At 42.0% G+C, this 20396-nt stretch overlaps 1 protein-coding gene across 2 annotated transcripts in view; it reads right to left on the bottom strand.

Moving 5' to 3' along the window:
• The window catches only part of ssh (Protein phosphatase Slingshot), an 834886-nt gene that overhangs the window by 535353 nt on the left and 279137 nt on the right, over positions 1–20396 (bottom strand). For both annotated transcript variants that reach the window (XM_067141516.2, XM_067141515.2), the window contains exon 2: positions 17780–17838. In XM_067141516.2, the coding sequence (XP_066997617.2) occupies positions 17780–17838 (59 nt within the window). The remainder of the gene's footprint in view (positions 1–17779; positions 17839–20396) is intronic.

The raw sequence follows: 20396 nt of genomic DNA on the forward strand, positions 1-20396 counted from the left end.
TAGGTCATCGGCCCCAAATTGCAGACATTAAGAATAAAAAACTATATGATAGGTGGATAGAGTCATTAGAAAAGGAAATAATGAAAAACCATGTGCTTGAAGTGGTTTAAATATCGAAATCTTCCAGTTTTTCATCTGAATGAAGCTAACCATGTCCTATGATATATGAATCCCCGTATTAATAATGCTAATTTTTACGCCAATTTTTATATCTTGGTTTGATCGGTTGATATCGAACACACTGTATTTATCAGACGAGAGATAGGCCTACAATGTATCTTTCATCTAGTTAAAGGGGCTATAAAAGCGTTATTTTCCTGCATAAAAGTAATACCACAACCATCAACACCCTTTTGAGGACCCAATAAGACTTCTTCCGTTGCCCTTTCCCGTACCCTGGTCAAGTCGCGGGTGCGAACTGTGTCACACGCGTGAATTTGGCCCTGTTGTACGGCCGAATTCACTTCCTGGCGCCAATCTTATATGCAGGGATGTATTCACTATCGCAAGATCCCAGTGTAGCAGCGGCGTGATAGCCGAGTGGCACAGTCACCGGGTTCTCTCAAAGGCGGCCACAGTTCGAATCCCGCTCAATGTACGTGGAATTTTTGAACTTAAAAAAATCAGGTCCCCGTGGTTAAGATTCCACGTAGAGCAATAGGTCCCGTGGCTACAGTCACGCCAGTCAGGGAATATGAGAAAAAACAGTTTCATTTTGACTGAGTTGTCAATTTCTTTTTGCTAGTTGCTTTACGTCGCACTGACACAGATAGGTCTTATGGCGACGATGGGACAGGAAAGGCCTAGGAAAGGGAAGGAAGCGGCCGTGGCCTTAATTAAGGTACAGCCCCAACATTTGCCTGGTGTGAAAATGAGAAATCACGGAAAACCCTCTTCAGGGCTGCCGACAGTGGGGTTCGAACCCACTATCTCCCGGATGCGAGCTCACAGCTGCACGCTCCTAACCGCACGGCCAACTCGCCCGGTAGTTGTCAATTTCATATGCAAATAGATGCTTCTCAGTTATTTATTTAGAAAGTATTTGGTTATCTAGGAAAAGTAGCACTATATAGCACTTGGAATCATGCTGTAAGGACTTGGAAGGTTAGGTTAAGGTCAAAGTTGGTAATGTTAATAGTAGGTTTATAGGAAAACTGCACATAATAAAAGCTATGCAAAATATAATTTTCTAGATTTTATGTTTAATGTGTTTTTACCGCACGAGGAACAATAATGGAGATAGAAGGGATTATTACATTTTCACAAATTTCCAGATATATCTGGGAATATCAGTTCTGTCCAAAAATTGTACTTAACACTGAGGGATTCTAATCTTCGAGTTTGTCTCGTACGTTCATAGTCAGCTGAGAAAGCTTGCTGAAGGTTTCATTTTGCGATTCTGGGTCTTATTTTTATTTAATTATTATTACTGTACTTTCTTGAGAGTGGTTTTGCGTCACACTAACACATCAATGGTTTTCGGCGACACAAGGATGGTAAAGGGAGAGGATAGGGAAGGCAGCAGCCTTGGCCTTACTTAAGGTACATCCCCATCATCTGCCCGGTGTGGAAATGGCAACCCACAGAAAACTATTTTCAGGGCTGCCGATGGTGGGCTTCTTCAATTAACTCGGAGTGATTACCGGCCTGCACATCAACGACTGGTACAACAGCTAGTAACTTATCGTACTATACTTTAAAGACAAGGAAAGTGATAGGGTAAGAATTATGCTTGGTTCAATGTATTAATCTACGTCATGTGGATTTACACTAGTTTTACGGCCAAATGCCTTTCCTGACGCCAACCTTATATAAAAGATGTATTTCACTATTGTGTGATTCTATGGTGTTTGGTAATGTGGTGTGTTGTGTTGTGTGTATAAGAAGGAATATGTATTACAACGGACACAAACACCCAGTCCACGAGCCAGGGGAATTGAATATAAGCCGTTAACATCTCGATCCGGACGGTAATCGAACATTGGGCCAATTGAAGCTACCCAGCCAAGGAACTAGACGAGTCAACGAAAACAATGTCATGTTCAAAATAAACTAGTATTTATGTCCGTTACAGACTAAATGAATACCCAAGCCATGTACTTCACCAGAAGTTTTAGTCACATTCGCAAATTCCCCAAATTCCTGACAACGAAACGAGCCGCGTCATTCAGTGTGCATCAAGTATCTTATCAGGCAAGCACTCCCCTGCATTCAGTTAAAAACTTACAATTCAAAACTGATGGTTTCGTTTTGAGCCGACTATGTTTTATCTTCCACACATCATTTTATTAGTACACATCTGAATTCAATATCATTATTAATACACTATTTATTGAGATCCATGCGTAATAGTAAAACCTGGAATATTTAGAGAAATCTGCACCACGGTTTACGATGGGACGAACAACGTTGGACTTTCTCGGTCAGGCAGTACAGGACATTCATCGACTTCCTTGATTCCTTTTTCTAATCAAGTGGTACACTGCAGAACTGCTACTCTGTAAGGTAGCCCAGGTCAGTCGATTACTAGGGCAGGAGAAAGTCACACAGTATCTCGGCAAGAAAAAACTATTCGTAAGTTTCCAGATGTACCGCTTCATAAAATAAAAAATATATAAAGGAGAATGGTCACTTAAAGTGTATGCTTATAAGCATTCAGTCCGGACTTTCACTACAGCAAACATGAAATTACGCCGAAAGACTGTAGGAGTACAGGAAGTGAAGTTCTTCATGAACAAAATACACCTCTTGCAGCATTCACAAAGTTCCGAACAATGGACGAAATGAATAGAATGACGCGCTCACGCCATCAAACAATGTTACTGATCACACGAGAGGTATCGAAGCTGTCCGCTGAAGATAGTGTTTTCCTGAGTCAGGGTTGCGATATTCAAAGCCCGCACCGTTCCAGGTTGAGTTAAATACGAAGTAAATTTGTCAATAGATTTTCTTTATGTCCAAACTTTGGCATCTCGGTATTTCTCAAGATTAATCGCTTGTATAGGGAATTAAAGCATAGTATCATCATTAGTAACTGCCATCGTCATGAGGGAAACTGACGGCTCATTGTTTTGTACAAAATTACAGTAGCCTAAGTACCAAACCCCTTCGATAACAATGTGGGAATTCCGCGTTCTCATTTACTAATATTCAATTTATTTATTTATTTACAGTCGCGGTATTTGTTCGTAACTTATTTGGGAATACAGTAAAAGAGAAGACTAGTGTGATACTTCACGGACTTCCGGCCCCGTGGTCTTGAGGCAGTAAGCCTTCCTCTTACCGGAAGGCTCCGAGTTCGATTCCCGGCCTGGTAAGAGATTTTTACATGGATCTGAGGACTGGTTCGAGATACACTCAGTCTACGTGGGAACAAATGACCAGCTATCTGACTGTACGGTAGCGGCCCAAGTTTGGGAAGCCAAGAATAATGGCCGAAATGATTCGTCGAGCTGATCATGCATCACCTCGTAATCTGCAGGCCTTCGGGATGAACAGCAGTCACTTGATAGGCCAATGCTAATCAGGGTTGCATCGCAATGGGGAGTGGGCTGATTTTCCTAAAATTGAAGTTCGCTGCTTTTACACACCTATTCGATATATTCCTGTACGTGAGTGACCAAGTAATATCTCGTGTTTTTTTTAATGTCGTACCGATACAGACAGGTCTTATGGCGACGATATCTCGTGTTCACTGAGCTCCGTGGTACATCTGAATCTGAATACAGATACTCGAAAAAAGTATTCGTACACGTCACATTATGCGACACATGTGCGTAGATTTACGGGCAAATATCAAAAGGTAATATAAATAAAACACGGATTGCATAGTTTGAAATGTTAGTTACTTATGACCATCAAGAATTGCTTACAATATGAATGTCTGAAACAAAGACAACCGCATTCCCTCTAAAGAATTACACACGGGAAAAAACATTCGTACACCATATCCAGTCCGAGACGTTTGTTCACTTTTCAATACTTCGTCGGGTTCTCCTTGCCTTTATTATTGCCTGCAGTCGCCGTGCGATGGAAGCAACTAAGTTCTCGGTAACCGATGACGCAACGTTGTTCCATTCTTCGAATATGGCAGACAAGATGATGCCACCTCACACCATCACAGAACCCTGTCCGAATCGATCACTTTCCTGGACAACATTTGGCATGTACTGTTCGCCACGGCGTCTCCATACACGTTGACGTCCATTACGCTGCGTCAGGGGACATCTGGACTCGTCTGTGAACAACACAGGTCTCCATTTACGAAGTTGCCAGTTGACGTGGGTACGGGCAAAGAGAAGGCGAGATGCGCGATGTTGCTGCGTTAAACGGGGCACTCGAACAGGACGTCTGGGTCGTAAGGACACTTCTCTTAACCCGTTCCTTACTGTCTGGCCAGATACTGTGACTCCAGTGACCCTCCTGAGTTCTCGTTGCAGTTCTCTGGCAGTTATTGAACGAAGCCGCAACGCACAGATGGTCAGATTACTGTCATCCCGTGGGGTTGTCATGCGTCCACAAACTTGTCCAACCCTCCCTGTGAACTGGCCTGTCTCACTGTAGCGATTCCACAAGCGTTGAATAACTGACGGGGAGACATTGAGATCCACAGCAACAGGACGAAAAGTCCATCCTTCCTGGATCAAAGTGACGGCCCTTGCGACTTAAACTTCGTTAAGATGTCTCATGGGATGTGCTGGTTTACGTACAACGTGTTCAAATGACCGTAGTAGTCTGTGTACCTCACAACGACACACGGACGCACCGCTATTCACTTTGTTTCGAGGGGTCACCTGCCAGTTTAGTGGATGGCTACGCCTACTGATGGAGTAAAACTTCGATTTGACATACCCTGAGTAGCTAAGGTCTCAAGGTATGCTGTACAATCAATGGAACCCCATCTAGCAAATTAACGTTCACATACCAGACGTTACAAAACATGTTCCCCTGATTTTTTTGAACTATGCATTTAAGAAAACCACATCAGTAGGATTAGTGAAGTACATCTATGGACTCTTGTCATATTTAACATCAATATACACTGTTCATATCTTAATTCGTCAAAGGGCGGACGGGCCAATGACCTAGATGTTAGGCCCTTTAAACAACAAGCATCATCATCATCATCATCATCATCATCAAAAGGCGAGGTCACTTCCGACAATATCCGACATACCTCCCTATGGGACTGACTTTCGTTCTGGTACTTAGTAATTAATTATCCATTGTTTTTACATTAATTCTTATCTGTTAATTAGTTGCATCAGGATTTGTTGTTTACTTCCGAGCCACATATCACCATGTCAAATGATCTTACGGTGTGACAGCTCGGTGATATCGTCATCTGCTTTTCACTAGGACGGCTGCAATTCGAATCCCATTAATATACATGGATTCGTTTGAAGTTGTAAATCATAGCACAGTAGTACTGTCCTGTAGCTTACGATCACAAGACTAACACTCCAATTTAACACCCATACACAAGAACAGACATCAAGCAGGCTAGCTTGTGCTTTCACACGGCTGTTAATATCGTGAACATAGCCAGAGGACCAGCAGTTTTACGTGGAATACGAATCACAAGGACGTAACTGACTATTCATTTCAAGAATTCCACATGAATTGGCCGCTATTCAAACCACGGCCGCCCAGATAAGAAGCCAGGGACTACACAACTCGGCAATAAATCCCAAAAGGGACATAAAAACAAGAATCATCTACTTTGTATATCCTTGTTATAGCAATGTATCTTTTGAAACACGCGACTTTAAATGTATCAAATTCCAAAATCATGTTCACATAAGTCTATTACAGCTAATACTCTACACTTAGCACAATCACAGATTAAATGTTTGTTCTTTGCACTTTGCAGAGTAAGGTAATCACGATCACTATCCTCGTCTAGTCCATTTAGGCAGACAGACAGACAGACAGACAGACAGACAGACAGACAGACAGACAGACAGACAGACATATATTCTCGTCGTATTTTTTTTTTTACATATTTACAGGACTCTGATTTTTATGTACATATCTATTCTAATTAATAATTAACAGCTAAAATCAATTATACTCTAAAAACTAACTAAGCATATGGCACTACAGCCCTGAAGGGCTTTGGCCTACAAGCGACCGCTGCTCAGCCCGAAGGCCTGCAGATAACGATGTGTCGTGTGGTCAGCAGGACGAATCCTCTCGGCCGTTATTCTCGGCTTTCTAGACCGGGAAATTATACTCTACCTCTTACATATATTATTTATTTATTTATTTTTTATTTATTTATTTATTTATTTATTTCTGACAATCATACCAACGTCTTCGGAGTCCAGTCAGGATACCATATAAGGTGAAACCTTGTGTGCGGTATTCCAGAATATTAATTATAAAGAAAAATGTATATTTAACAATGACGCATGAAGTACGAGTACGGATATGGAGGATATGGTAAACATAACATGGCGAAGCATCGAAAAGAAACAGAATACGATGACTTGATATTTTTATTTAGTTATTTCTTCAATAAGAGTCTTATTATCCATGACAAACGATGTAAGACTCTTCAGACTGACTTTCTGACTTAAGAAAGTTGTTTGTAAAGAATCAGTAAGGGTATTAAATAATTTTAGAAAGAAGTAGAAGAAATTATGTTTTGTTATACTGAGTTTTGGTTTATATAATATGCACAACGGTGTTACGTCTTCATGCTTGTTGCATATTCATGGTTAATGCTCTCAATTATATTTTTGTTTTTGTTAATTTTACTTATCTACGTCTTGTTCGAATAGTGCCTTACAGTTATAATAATTGTGCTAATTGTAGTAAAGTGTGTGACAAATTTGCCTGAAACTGATGGAATAACCGCGTAATCCCATCCTAATAATGACCAATGCCAGCACCTAGATTCGAGCTCCCAACCCTCGAAAGGTGCCAAGTAGAATATTATACTTCCACGGACCGAGCTCGATAGATGCAGTCGCTGAAGTGCGGCCAGTATCCAGTATTCTGGAGATAGTGGGTTCGAACCCCACTGTCGGCAGCCCTGAAGATGGTTTTCCGTGGTTTCCCATCTTCACACCAGGCAAATACTGGGGCTGTACCTTAATTAAGGCCACGGACGCTTCCTTCCCATTCCTAGACCTTTCCTGTCCCATCGTCGCCATAAGATATATCTGTGTCGATGCGACGTAAAGCAACTTGCAAAAAATAAATACTTCCACGGAATGAACTGAAAATCATATACCTTTTTTATATTTTCAATTACTTATATGGCAATCTCGGTATTCATGAAACTAGCACAGTGAACAGCCTAACTAATATTAAAGAAGAAAGGTCCGTGAATCATGTGAGTCATCGACAATTACTAATTAATTATGTGTGGATTAGATATTCCCAAACTGTACTAGTTACGTTACGCTACTGAAGTGATTATGCTGGGTTGTAAACGAACTTGGTGCCACAATGCTCTATATCAGCTCCTCTTGAATGGAATCACATCTTTTAAAACCTCAGCGAACACAAAACTGAAACCACCGTCGCAGTTGAGCGATTACGGTCACAATTAGATAGGACTCGAAATTCGAAATCGGGCCGCTATTCCTGGGGCTTTTCTCCACTCATCCTTGGGATATGTCGGGATAGTTCCTAGGTTTGAGAACCAGAAGATAACTACCACCCTAATCCTAGAACTACCATAGACCGTAGAATAACATGGGTTCAAAGCGCAGCTTCTACACTCATAAATATATGGTACTGCTGACCAAATGCTGCATACCAAAAATATGATACCGGAACAGTCCACATCATTATGTGGAATAGAGGGTAACCTACTGTATTTCTAATACAAGTCAATGATGTGTTCCATCGAATATTCTACAATAAAAATCTACAGATCCTTAGTATTCCCTTCAATTCGAGCGATTGCCAACACCTGTGATATAACATCTCCGAAGTGGCTCAAATACTGGTATGGCATTTCGTCGTACTTGAACTGTATATATGCAATGTTTAGGGAAAAAAAATTGTCTCTGTGTTCGAACTAAAAGTAAAGTAGCATCTTTTTAACAAGTTGCTTTACGTCACGCCGACACAGATAGGTCTTATGGCGACGATGAGACAGGAAAGGGCTAGGAGTGGGAAGGAAGCGGCCGTGTCCTTAAATAATGTACAGCTCCAGAATTTGCTGGTGTAAAAGTGGGAAACCAAGGAAAACCATATTCGGGGCTGCCGACAGTGGGTTTCGATCCCACTAGCTCCCGAATACTGGATACTGGCCTGATATAAGCAACTGCAGCTATCGAGTTCTAAAGTAGCATCTAAAACGCAATATGTTTAACTACATTTCATTGCATAATAGCTTCCCATCCAGCTGATCCGCGATCGTTTGGTCCGGGGGACTGGAAAGGAGTGCACGCAGTCTCAGGCAACATAACTAAATACAGAAAAAGGTTTCAATCTTAGTCTTGGTTATTCTGGACGTTGTTTCCGTGGTTTCCTATCTTCAATCCAGCTGAATGCCGGGATGGTACTAATAAATATCCCATAGTAGCTCCCGGTTCTAACTCCAATAAGTTGAAAATACACATACAGTAGGCCCTACCACAACAGAAATTGACAGATTGTCAAATAAAAAAAATCACCACACGCTACCTACATAGGGTTGAAGACCATGTGTCTTATATGAAACAACAAATAAAAATCCATGCATTTCAACTGTTACCGATTTTCAAGACGCAGGGCTGCCAATATTATACTCTAAAAGCGTACAATGTTGCAGTAAACCTACTGCTATGGGTCTCTCACGTACCAAACGAGTGCTCTGGGAATCATTCTGTCAAGCTTGAGCATAAGAAGCCAGCGTTCAAACAAACGCAGCTGGTCAACAGTGCCTGACGAAAGAAAAAAAAAACTCTGGTAGAAAGTTCCTAAGAAACTCTTAACAAATATTATTTTCTTAGCCGTGGCTTTGTTTTTAAACCGGAAAACGTATTTCAGATTTAGTCTCAACCAGCATATATTTTGGAGCATTTATCCTTTCATAGCACCAGCTATAGATGTATTTCAGTTGTATGAATAAGCAGTTGTAGCAGCTATAGCAGTTCCATATGAGCGGGAGACATTTTGATTGAAGCGTGATAGACGAGTGGCATACACTATGGCTTCTCCCCAAGACGGCCGGAGTAGGAATTCCGGTCAATGAAAGTCGGATTTTTTAAATGATAAGATCACGTCCCAGTAGTTTGTAACCCACTTAAAGCAGGAGGTCCCATGGCTATGATCACAATATCAACGGTTACGTAAAAACTACAAACTTGCTTTCCTTTACTTACATTTTGATCATCAGCCCCGTATATTTAGCATACGTATGAAGATTTTATTGCTAGTTACGTAACGTCGCGGCCGGTCTCGCGGTCTAGTGGTAGTTCGCCTACCTCTTACCCAGAGGCCTTGGGTTCGATTCTTGTCTAGGTCAGGGATTTATACCTGGATTGGAGAACTGGTTCGAGGTCCACTCAGCCTACGTGAGAACAAACACAAGATATCTGACGGTGAGATAGAAGCCCCGGCCTCCAAAGTCAATTAGAATAACGACCGAGGAGATTCATCGTACTGATTATGCGCACTTCGTAATCTGCAGCCTTCAGGCTGAGCACTGGTCGCTTGGTAGACCAAGGCCCATCTGGGCTGTAGCGTCGTGGGGTTTTACTTAACGTCGCAGTAACGCATACAACTTTTTCGGGAAAGGCTAGGACTAGGAAGGTAGCCGACGTAGACTTAATTAAGATAAAGCCCCGCATATTCGCAGTGTGAAGATGGTAAACCACAGAATCCCATCTTCAGAACTACAGCCAATGTCAATATGGTGTTTGTGGTGGTGTATGTCTGTGTGTAACCAAGGATAGGGATGGTCGCGGCCGTGAGCACTATGCCAGGTAGGACTACCATCCTAATATTCGTCTTCAGATGAAGCGGGGAAAACACGAAAAACCATTTCTAATATAGCCAAAAGTGGAATATTAACCACTTATCTCCTTAATCATGTCCGACTCGTTGGCTGAATGGTCAGCGTACTGGCCTTCGGTTCATAAGGTCCCGGGTTCGATTCCCGGACGGGTCAGGGAGTTTAACCTTCATTGGTTAATTCCAGCGGCTCGGGGCCTGGGTGTTTGTGCTGTCCCCAACATCCCTGCAACTCACACACCACACATAACACTATCCTCCACCACAAAACACGTAGTTACCTGCACATTGCAGATGCCGCCCACACTCATCGGAGGGTCTGCCTTACAAGGGCTGCACCCGGCTAGAAATAGCCACACGAAATTATTACTTATCCTTAATCATGTTACCTGAGGCTTAACACAACCTGTTCCAATCCCTTAAACCAGTCAAGTTCATGGCAGAGTCAGGCAGGAACATGCCTTGGTCAGGCCTGTCAAAGGGTTGCGGCAAGCATGGCAGTCATGGCAAACGCCAACTGATAACGCACTCTGCACCTTGCTCAGTTTGCGTAGTAGTCTCTCCTGCATAAAAACACCACCACAACCTTGGGATACTTCTAAAGGAAAGTACTTACACTCAATATCCGAAAGTCACGGGAAGGTTTGTCCCATTAGAAAATGTGCCGTGTATGACCTCTGAGCGCGTTGCGCCTAGCTGCGACGTAGCTTAGCAGTCTGTCACAGACACCAGTGTCGTGAAGATGGCAAAACGTCGCGAGTTAACAGACTTTGAACGTGGAATGATCATCGGCGCACGTCGCGTGGGTCATAGCATTGCGGAGATAACACGCGAATTCGGGTTTACGAGGTCAACAGTGTCGAGGGTGGATCTTCAATATCGCAGAGAGAATGACACCACCAGCGTAAACCCCCGCATGGGAAGGCCACATGTGTTTAACGAACACGTCGCCTCCGCAGAACCATACTGGACACTAGACGAGCTACTGTGAGTCAGATTACCGCCCAGTTGAATGTTGGGAGTCAGGAACCCATTTCTACCAGGACTGTAAAGAGGCAACTGCGCCGCACAAGGCTTCACCAACCCATGACCAACTCGCGTCCCTTTGCTGACACCTGGACACAGAGCTCAACGACATGCATGGGCCCGCGAACATCGGCAATGGACCATGGAACAGTGGCGGCGTGTGGTATGGTCTGATGAATTCCGCTCCCAGTTGTATCGAGTTGATGGGCGCGTGAGAGTGTGGCGTATGCCCCATGAAGCTATGGATCCTGCGTGTCAACAAGGTTGTGTCCAGGTGGGAGGTGGCTCAGTTCCGCCTGGACGGCGTCCTCATAGTCGAAATTAGGCCCCTTTGTCCGGCAGAAGGGAGCGCTGAGAGGTACACGTTATGTGGATATTCATTCAGACCACCTGCATCCCCTTCTGGGCCTACAGTACCCTGATGGAGATGTCATGTTTCAGCAGCATAATGAGCCATGTCACCGCTCTGTGGTGGCACACAGGTGGTTGGAGGAGCACTCCAGTGAAGTTAGACCATGGATTGGCCCTCCAGATCCCCCCATCTTAATCCAATCGAGCATCTATAGGATGCTGTCGATGCTGATGTACGCTCCATGAACCCCACACCAACTACACAAGACCAATTCTGGGTAGCAATGCAAGATACGCGGGTCCAGATCCCTCTAAAACGATTCCAATACCTTGTAGAGTCGATGTCTCACCGTATTGCTGCCATTTTGAGGGCTCGCGGAGGAGCAACTCGTTATTAACATCACATTCAATGTCTTCCCATGAATTTCGGCCACTCCGTGTATACTGTATGTAGAATGAAGAACAATATGTTTGGTCACATTTAGATAGATTTCACATAATGGGATTGCGGAGAAGCTGTGGTAATAAACATTATTATTGCATAAATGAGTTCCACCCATAATCATTACTAACGCGTATAAAGAAGAGGTACTTTTCGTTTTCTTGTAGAATGAAGGATTGAAAGAGGAGATCTTTGGTATAAATATACATTTAATAATTGAAATTTAACTGATCCCACATCAATAACGAACAGTCACAAGAAAATATTTGATAATGTTTCTCTTCATCATCATCATCATCATTTCCAGCTCCAGTATCCCGGGTGTGGCGTACAAGCGCTCGTCACTTCTTCCTGTCAGAATATAGTTTCTGTTCCTTTATGTCCTCCCACTTGACATTCCTCTTGCTGACCTCAGATTTCATTGCATCTATCCATCGATTCCTCGGCCTCCCTATTGGTCTCTTCCCTCTCACTTCTCTGTCGAAGTAATTCCTTGCTGTTCTGCTTCTGTCCATCCTCATTACATGTCCAAACCATTGTAGTCTGTGTCTTCCTACAAGCTTGGTAACAGGCATTTTGATGCCAGTCTCCTTCCTGTTTGCTTCATTTCTTACCTTGTATTTCCTGTTTATATTTTGTTCATTGTTCTGATGTATTTCATTCCTGTTGACTGGATTTTAGAATTAGCTTTGTTGTGTAGGGTACATGTCTCGAGTCAATAGGTAAGAACTGGAATGACATAGGAATGAAACATAGTCAATTATACTTTCTGGGGTATTTTATCTTCCCAATGTTGATTCTCACTTGAGAAAAAATGGAGAAGCTTTTTGAGTCGTATTCAGTATTTCTTATTTTGTGTTATTTGGAAATGATACTTCCAAGGTATTTGAAGTAAGACACAGACTGTAACCGAGTTCTCTCCAGAAAAAATGATGGATTCTGTGCCTTTCCTGTTGATAGTCATTTCAACAGTTTTTGTTTTGCTGACGTTTAGTCCATATTCTTTAAACCTGTCACTCCAAAAGTTTTTTTAAACTTTACGCCGCACCGACGATGGGATATAAAAGGGCTAGGAGTGGGAAGGAAACGATTGTGGCCTTAATTAATGTACAGTCCCAGAATTTGCCTGGTGTGAAAATGGAAAACTACGGAAAACCATCTTCAGGGCTGCCGACAGTGGGGTTTGAACCTACTATCTCCCGAATATATGCTGATAGCTACGTGACCTAAACCGCGCGGCCACTTGCTTGGTTTCAAAGATTTAGTTTCTCCTGTATTTCTGCTTCAATGTATCCCCAAACGAAATCATAATCTACAAATACTAGAGTGTTAGGCTCTTTGTAATGTTCTTTGTTGGATTTTATGTTCCAATCCATGATAAATATGAATGGTGACAAGGCACTTCCCTGCTGCATTCCTCTCTTGGTTTCAAACTAATGTGATCTTCGATCCCCTACCTGGACACAGCTAAAACATTCTGATAGAGCATCTTTACTTTATCAGTCATGAAGCTTGGCACACCTATACCCTCTAGGCATTCCCAGATCATCTTCCTAGCGGCAATGCCGTAGGCCTTCACGACATCCATAACAATCACCAGTAAGTTCTTACCATAATCCCAGCGCTTATCTGTTAGCATTCTGACAGCAAATGTGAGGTCTGTAGTGCTTCGGTTCATAATGAATCCGTGTTGCTCTCCACCTACAATCTCCACATTCCTTCCCGCTTCCCTTTAAATAACAGGGGGATGATGATGCCTTTCATCCGGTGCTGTGTTGATTGCGGACAGTGTCGATTGCGGACACCTCATTAACAGTCGCGATTGCGGACACAAAATATATGGGAAGAGTGCCAGTTCGTTCCAGGGTTTTCCACCCGTCTTACCAATCCACTTCTGCTCTAGTTGTCATACAGAACGTTAGCTCTACCACTGTGTTGAGTTTTTAGTTCGTTTGCTTGTTTCTGCTCATTATTCGTTGTGCTATTATGGAATTTATTGAAACGGAGAAAGGTAAGCCATGTGCCTTATTGCATGGTTATAGTTACAGAGAGTTTAGAATTAGTAAAAATGGTGTTACCACATGGATTTGTTTGAAGGAGAAAACGAAGAATTGCAAAGGAAAATTATTTACTAAAGGTATGTAACAGAACTTAATCTTAACAAATTTTAATAATTTTAATATATATACCTCTCGATTAAGTTTCAACTCTGATTCATTTAAACGTTAGTTGTAAATATATTAAAATACATTATAGGCCTATTTACTATTTGTGATCCAATTTATTTTCCAGATTGACAGGCTTGAAGTCTCTGCACGTGTCATAAAGCACGTAGAAAAGTTTTTGACTTAATTTGGTTGTAAGTATTAGCAACCAAAGTAATTGTTTTATTATTAAATATTTGTTATTCTTATTTTTATTAATAATACTTAATTACTAATTATTATTTATTTGCTTACTTATTTTAGGCAAGGAAGTCGTGAGAATTGTAAATCATGATTGCATACCTGATGAGGCTCAACTTGATGTAAAACAAGCAATATTTCGTGCAAAGAAACGGGCTAGAGAAGAGCCTCGTTCTTCTACACCTCAGATTTATTCTGAAGAAATTCAAAATTTGCATAATAAAGGATATGAACTTGTTACACACATTCCTCAGTTTGCAAATATTCAATATTCAATGTACTATGGAAGGAATAAGGATCACGGAGTGCAGAAAGAACCGAAGTTAGTGTCAGAAATTTTCCTCAGTGACGAATTGTTGAAAATGTTTGACGGAAAGAGCTTTCTCCTTTCAGATGATGGCACAGATGAGAGAATGTTAATTTTCGCTAGTTCTTTAGCTAAGGAAATGTTTGCGAGAAAAAACGTTGCTTTTCGTTGACGGTACATTTAAGAGTGTAAGCAGCCAGTTCGCCCAACTATTCACGATACACGTGGAGACCTGGGAAGTAGTGAAAGTGAAACTAACATCACTCTTAATGTATTTGCACTTCTTCCTGTCAAGAAAAGGGGAATGTATATTCGGATGCTCGAAAACATTGTACAAGCTGTCCCAGAATGGAAACCAGAGAAATTCCCAGTAGACTCTGAGACTGGTGCTATTTTTACTATTTATATTTTTATTTATTCTATTTATATTTCTATTTATATTTTTACTATTTATCAATCTGAGATTCACGGATGTTTTTTCCATTTCACCCAGTTTCTGTGGAGGAAGGCTCAGGAAATAGGAATGACGACTCTTTCTAAGGAAAACGAAGAAATCAGACGAAATGTAAAAAATGTGCTTCACTTGCTTTCCTGAAGCCTGAAGATGTAGAGTGAATGGATTCTAATTCACTGTCAAGCTCCGCCGGATGTGAAATTAACAGAATTCTTCAACTATTTTGTTGAGCAATGGCTGCTGAATTAGTCTATCCCGCTGGAAATATGGAAGTGCTTTAACGTTAGAAACAGAACAAACAATGCCACTGAAGGGTGGAATTACAAAATCAACAGTAAAATTGGAAGGCCTCACCCAAGAATAAGAGATCTCATCACCTATCTAAAGCTGGAAGCAGAGAATTCAGATCATTCAATTATGCGGATGGACTTAAATTTGGAAGGAACTCAGAATGGAGTAAGCGTATGTGTCGTTCGTTCAAAAAATGTATGTTGTAAATAAGAGTGGATTATTAACAGTATGTATGTAAAATTATGACAAAGCTTATGCATGAGAAATAATTATAAGCCTAAATTAATACGTAAATAATTTGTAGTAAAAACGACAAGCTTCTTAAAAAGTGCAAACAGTTATTCTGACAAAGCAAAAAAATAGCAGCTAATTATGGGACTAGGTCTTCATTATTTTAAAGGCCGAGTACGGTTAACCGAGCGGGTTCATGGCGTCCGTGGGTCTTCTGACCCCCTTCCGTTTATTTCATGTGCGGAGCTACACGGCAGGCCTACCTCGAAAATAAGCGAGGTGCTCTAAAAAAAAGGGCACGCAGTCCCGGGTAGGCTAACAATGGACCTTTACGCACTTGCACTAGTAATAAAAGTACAATACATATACTTCATTTCACGAAGGCTTATCTGTAGGAAATAAGCACGCTGAGATTACTAATGGTGTGTCCGCAATCGAGACTGTCCGCAATCGAGACTGTCCACAATAAAGACTGTCCACAATAAAGACGCAAATAAAAGGGGAAAACCCTGGAACGAGCTGGCACTCTTCCCAAATATTTTGTGTCCGCAATCGCGACTGTTCACAATCACGACGACATCTTTCATCCAGGCCTCTGGTATCCTGTTCTTTTCTCAGATGACAGACAATACTCTACAGAACCACTATATGCCTTGTGCTCCAGCTGTCTTTATCATGTCAGCAGTGAGGTCATCAAACCCTGGGGACTTACCGTTTCTCATGTTCTTCAGCTCAGACTCCACTTCTAGCCATGTTATCTGGTGTTGTGCACTTCATAAGAAATAATAACAAACAGTCTTCAGCAATCACAAAGGAACAAGATTTTACTTTCATTGAGGATCATGTTCTCTGAGTGTTCTGACTTCACAATTCTTCAAACATTTGGTTTTATATTGATTTAAGCGTAGCTATCACAACATGCGCCATTCTAGTCTCACATTTCACTATGTTACGGAGGCCTACTTATCAAAGCAGCCACGGTAGAAGAGTGCGGCCACGGCTGTAGCCTATGCCTCCTATGGCCCAGTTTGCCTTGCCTGTCCTAGACCATACGTTTGTTGTTATTGTTCTTGTTGTAGTAGGCTACCCCACTTTCATATTTGTTAAGATAAATGGTAACTTCACGTTGCTGATCCTTAGGTGTTGAAGACGACACATACACCCACGATCTGCGTTACTGTGGTGTCTGTACTGACGTGTGAATCTGCAATTCATAGAGGCTAGTATTGACTTGTGTGTTAGGTATCACGCCGTTATTAAGCTGAGTTGAATTAGGAAACTACTAAAAACCTACTACTTAAAAGAAAAGAAGAAGAATTGAGTAGCACAGAACTTCCTCGGGTTACTTGATTTTGGCTTAGCCTACCTCACCCGTTCAAAGCTACCAATAAAATTAAATGTTTTTAATGTTTTGTACAAACTGAATACATTATTAATTTCTTCAAGTGAAGAAAACGAAAGAATGGTATGTATTTACCAAATCACGTTAGAGACTTTCTTCCCTATCAACGTCAGACTCGTTGGCTGAATGGTCAGCGTACTGGCCTTCGGTTTAGGGGGTCCCGGGTTCGATTCCCGGCCGGGACGGGGATTTTAACCTTCATTGGTTAATTCCAATGGCCCGAGGGCTGGGTGTTTGTGCTGTCCCCAACATCCCTGCAACTCACACACCACGCATAGCACTATTCTCGTCCGACTCGTTGGCTGAATGGTCAGCGTACTGGCCTTCGGTTCTGAGGGTTCGATTCTCGGCCGGGTCGGGGATTTGGTTAATTCCAATGGCTCGGGGGCTGGGTGTGTGTGCTGTCTCCAACATCCCCGTAACTCACACACCACACACAACACTATCCTCCAACACAATAACACGCAATTACCTACACGTGGCAGATGCCACCCACCCTCGTCGGAGGGTCTGCCTTACAAGGTCTGCACTCGGCTAGAAACAGAAACACGAAATTGTCATTATTCCTTATTAACGTATAATAATAATAATAATAATAATAATAATAATAATAATAATAATAATAATAGTTTAATTTTCTTTGTCTGTTAACGGTCTTAACACACGTCAGGGTGTCGGAGGAGTTCATTACGTTCTGGTACCTAAAGATGCAGAGTTGTCGCATTTGAACACCATTAAATGCCACCGCTCTCACGTATTATACCTGCTATCTTGGGATGAGATGGTCAACGACTGACCGACTACCACACTAAGGTCTGTACTAACAAAACAATTCGGCACTGTTGACACGTATTACTGGAAAATAGAGTTACCCACATCTTGTTCAAGAATTATTTACGTTCGGACCACTTACCTTCTCGAGTTCCTGCCCTGTTGGTCTTCGTCATCCCCAGACGCGCCGGCTCCAGATTCCTGTAACATTAAAAGCACACATTCTTTAGCTACAGGCAAGTTCAAACACAGAAATAAACACTCCTATTGATTAACTAGAAAACTTGGATAGTGACAATTCTTACAAAGATGCAATGAACAATTCACAGTCACAGGCGATCACCACGTTCACTCCTTTTCAAAACAAGTTGGACAAACAATCACAATGAAATTCCCACACAAAGAGCATTTGTAATTCGTTTTACTACTTTTCTTTGAGTCACGGTGTGCACACCGACCATGCGCTTTTTCTTCCTGTACAGACACCGGCATGTTCTCAGCTGGAATATTACAGATCTCTTGAATTCTCACTCGAGTCAGTCTTGGAACTTGCTTGACTGTGGATCTTTTTAGTTCACCTCCAATTAAATCGAGTGCCAGTGTTTCTAAGAAAATTCTTCGCATCATACTAGCCTTAGAATTGTTGCTGTTCATTATCACAAACGTGTTTGTAGCAGCAATGTTCATCAAACTGTAAAACATTACCACAGGCCACCGGCAAGTTTGCCTGGCGCAGTTACACCCTGCACTAAGCTTATTAACCACATCGTGTCATTATACCACATGATTATTTCCGTGTTGGGGTCAACTTTGTCGTCACGATACATTGTGGATAAACGCAGCACGTTTTTGCCTTTTCTGGGAATGTATTATGCTAGGGTGAAATTTTCCTGGAACCCAAACATGCTGGAGCCGACGGGTCTATTTTTGCCTTCCAGAAATTCACGAGGTAACTGCATTTTGTTTTTCCTTATAGTACCATGTAAAGTCAATTGATGGTTTTTCAACAAACTTTCAGATGATTCTATGCTGGTGAACCAACTGTCCATGGTCACATTCCTACCTGTATTGGCAATAGGTTTCATTAATCTTTCAACTACTGCTTTCGCGCTGTTCTCAACAAAATATGGGCCATCGGGCTGTTTACCGACATATACCTCAAGGTTTGACGTATAAAGCATTTCAGCACATACTAACGCATAGATTTTAATCCCATACTGGCGGAAGCCACATATTCCCCTGAAAGTCTAGAGTTTTTCGTCAACCGTCGTATATTCAGATGGAGCATAGTTGGCTTGACAATTTGCCACAAAAACGTCAAATACATCCCAAATTGCAGCCAATTTATCTGTTTCTTGTCGGTGCAATCTCGCTTCTTTGTTGTCAAATCGAATATGCCTCAGCAGAAATCTAAACCTCTCCAGTGACATAATGAGCCGAAACATCCCAACTGATGCACTGTTAGTTTTCCCTAAGTCCGCTGCGTTCAAATCGTTTGTCTTACGTACAGTACACCAGAAAGGTACAAGAGACCAAACAAAGCCCTGCAGGTCTTGCAGTTCGATATTCTTGCTCATAAGGGTCACGGGTTATAGAAAAATCTGTACAATCAACCAGTATGTTGTATGTTGGGTATTCAGCCCGAAGGCTGGTTTGATCCTCTGCAGCTCCGCCAACAGCGGTCATAAATAGCCTAGGCGTCACTGAAGAGGCGTACTAGGGAAATGAGGAGTGAGGTAGTTTCCCGTTGCTTTCCTCGCCGAGCCAGCCCTTGCTATTACATATCAGTCTGCCAAGCCCACTGAAATGCATGCACCAACCGACCCTATGAGCAATATTTTCACGCCATTCATAACAGGGACCGGCTGCATAAGCAATGGTATTACTAGCATCACTCATACCTCAATCACTTTCATATTGTCAAAGCCAAAGATGAGACTGATACATGTCAATGAAAGTAACAAATTTGATATAGCCCATACCAGAAGACACAGTGCACTGTAAACACTACATCTCGCCAGCAAAGCCATACAGTCGACCAGAATGCTTAGAATTCTAACATCAAAAAAGCAGTTCCATGTATCTACAATAGAAGTCAAATTTCTTGCCGGTCCTTTCACCCAAGGCAAATGAATTACGAGATTCACTGAGCGAGTTCTCACATTTTGAGGAGGAATATGCATTTTCCATTTTGTGACACCGTCTTTTCCAATGAAGTGCGGAACATTACGTTGTCGTTTTGTGTCTCTCTCTCTCTCTCTCTCTTTCTCTCTCTCTCTCTCTCTCTCTCTCTCTCTCTCTCTGTGTGTGTGTGTGTGTGTGTGTGTGTGTGTGTGTGTGTGTGTGTGTGTGTGTGTGTGTGCGCGCGCGCGTGTGTGTGTGTAGAAGTCCCATTATCATTATCTTGCTCATCCTTCTCTCTCCTCCACGACCTTTTCCGACTCCGAATCTTCTTCACGACATTCAAGGTGATCTTCTCCCACAAAATCTTCAAAACCTTCTGCAGCCTGGTCATTCCCTTCAGATTGCAGTAGTAATTTCAGCACGTACTCTTTTCACGTTCATAATTCATTCCGTTTCATTTTCAGCAGAAAGTAGCACGAGTACCAACTTCGCTCTGAGAGACCAAAATAAAGGAATTCTTGCTAAGAAGTTGATCCGGGCATTTAACACTAATGCAACAATAAGTAAACTGACCGATTTGAAGGTACCAATGAGCAAAGCGTAAACGAAGCATGCGCACTAAAGTTATAGGAAAA

The sequence above is a fragment of the Anabrus simplex genome, chromosome 2 (assembly GCF_040414725.1).
Source record: "Anabrus simplex isolate iqAnaSimp1 chromosome 2, ASM4041472v1, whole genome shotgun sequence".
Lineage (NCBI taxonomy): Eukaryota > Metazoa > Arthropoda > Insecta > Orthoptera > Tettigoniidae > Anabrus > Anabrus simplex.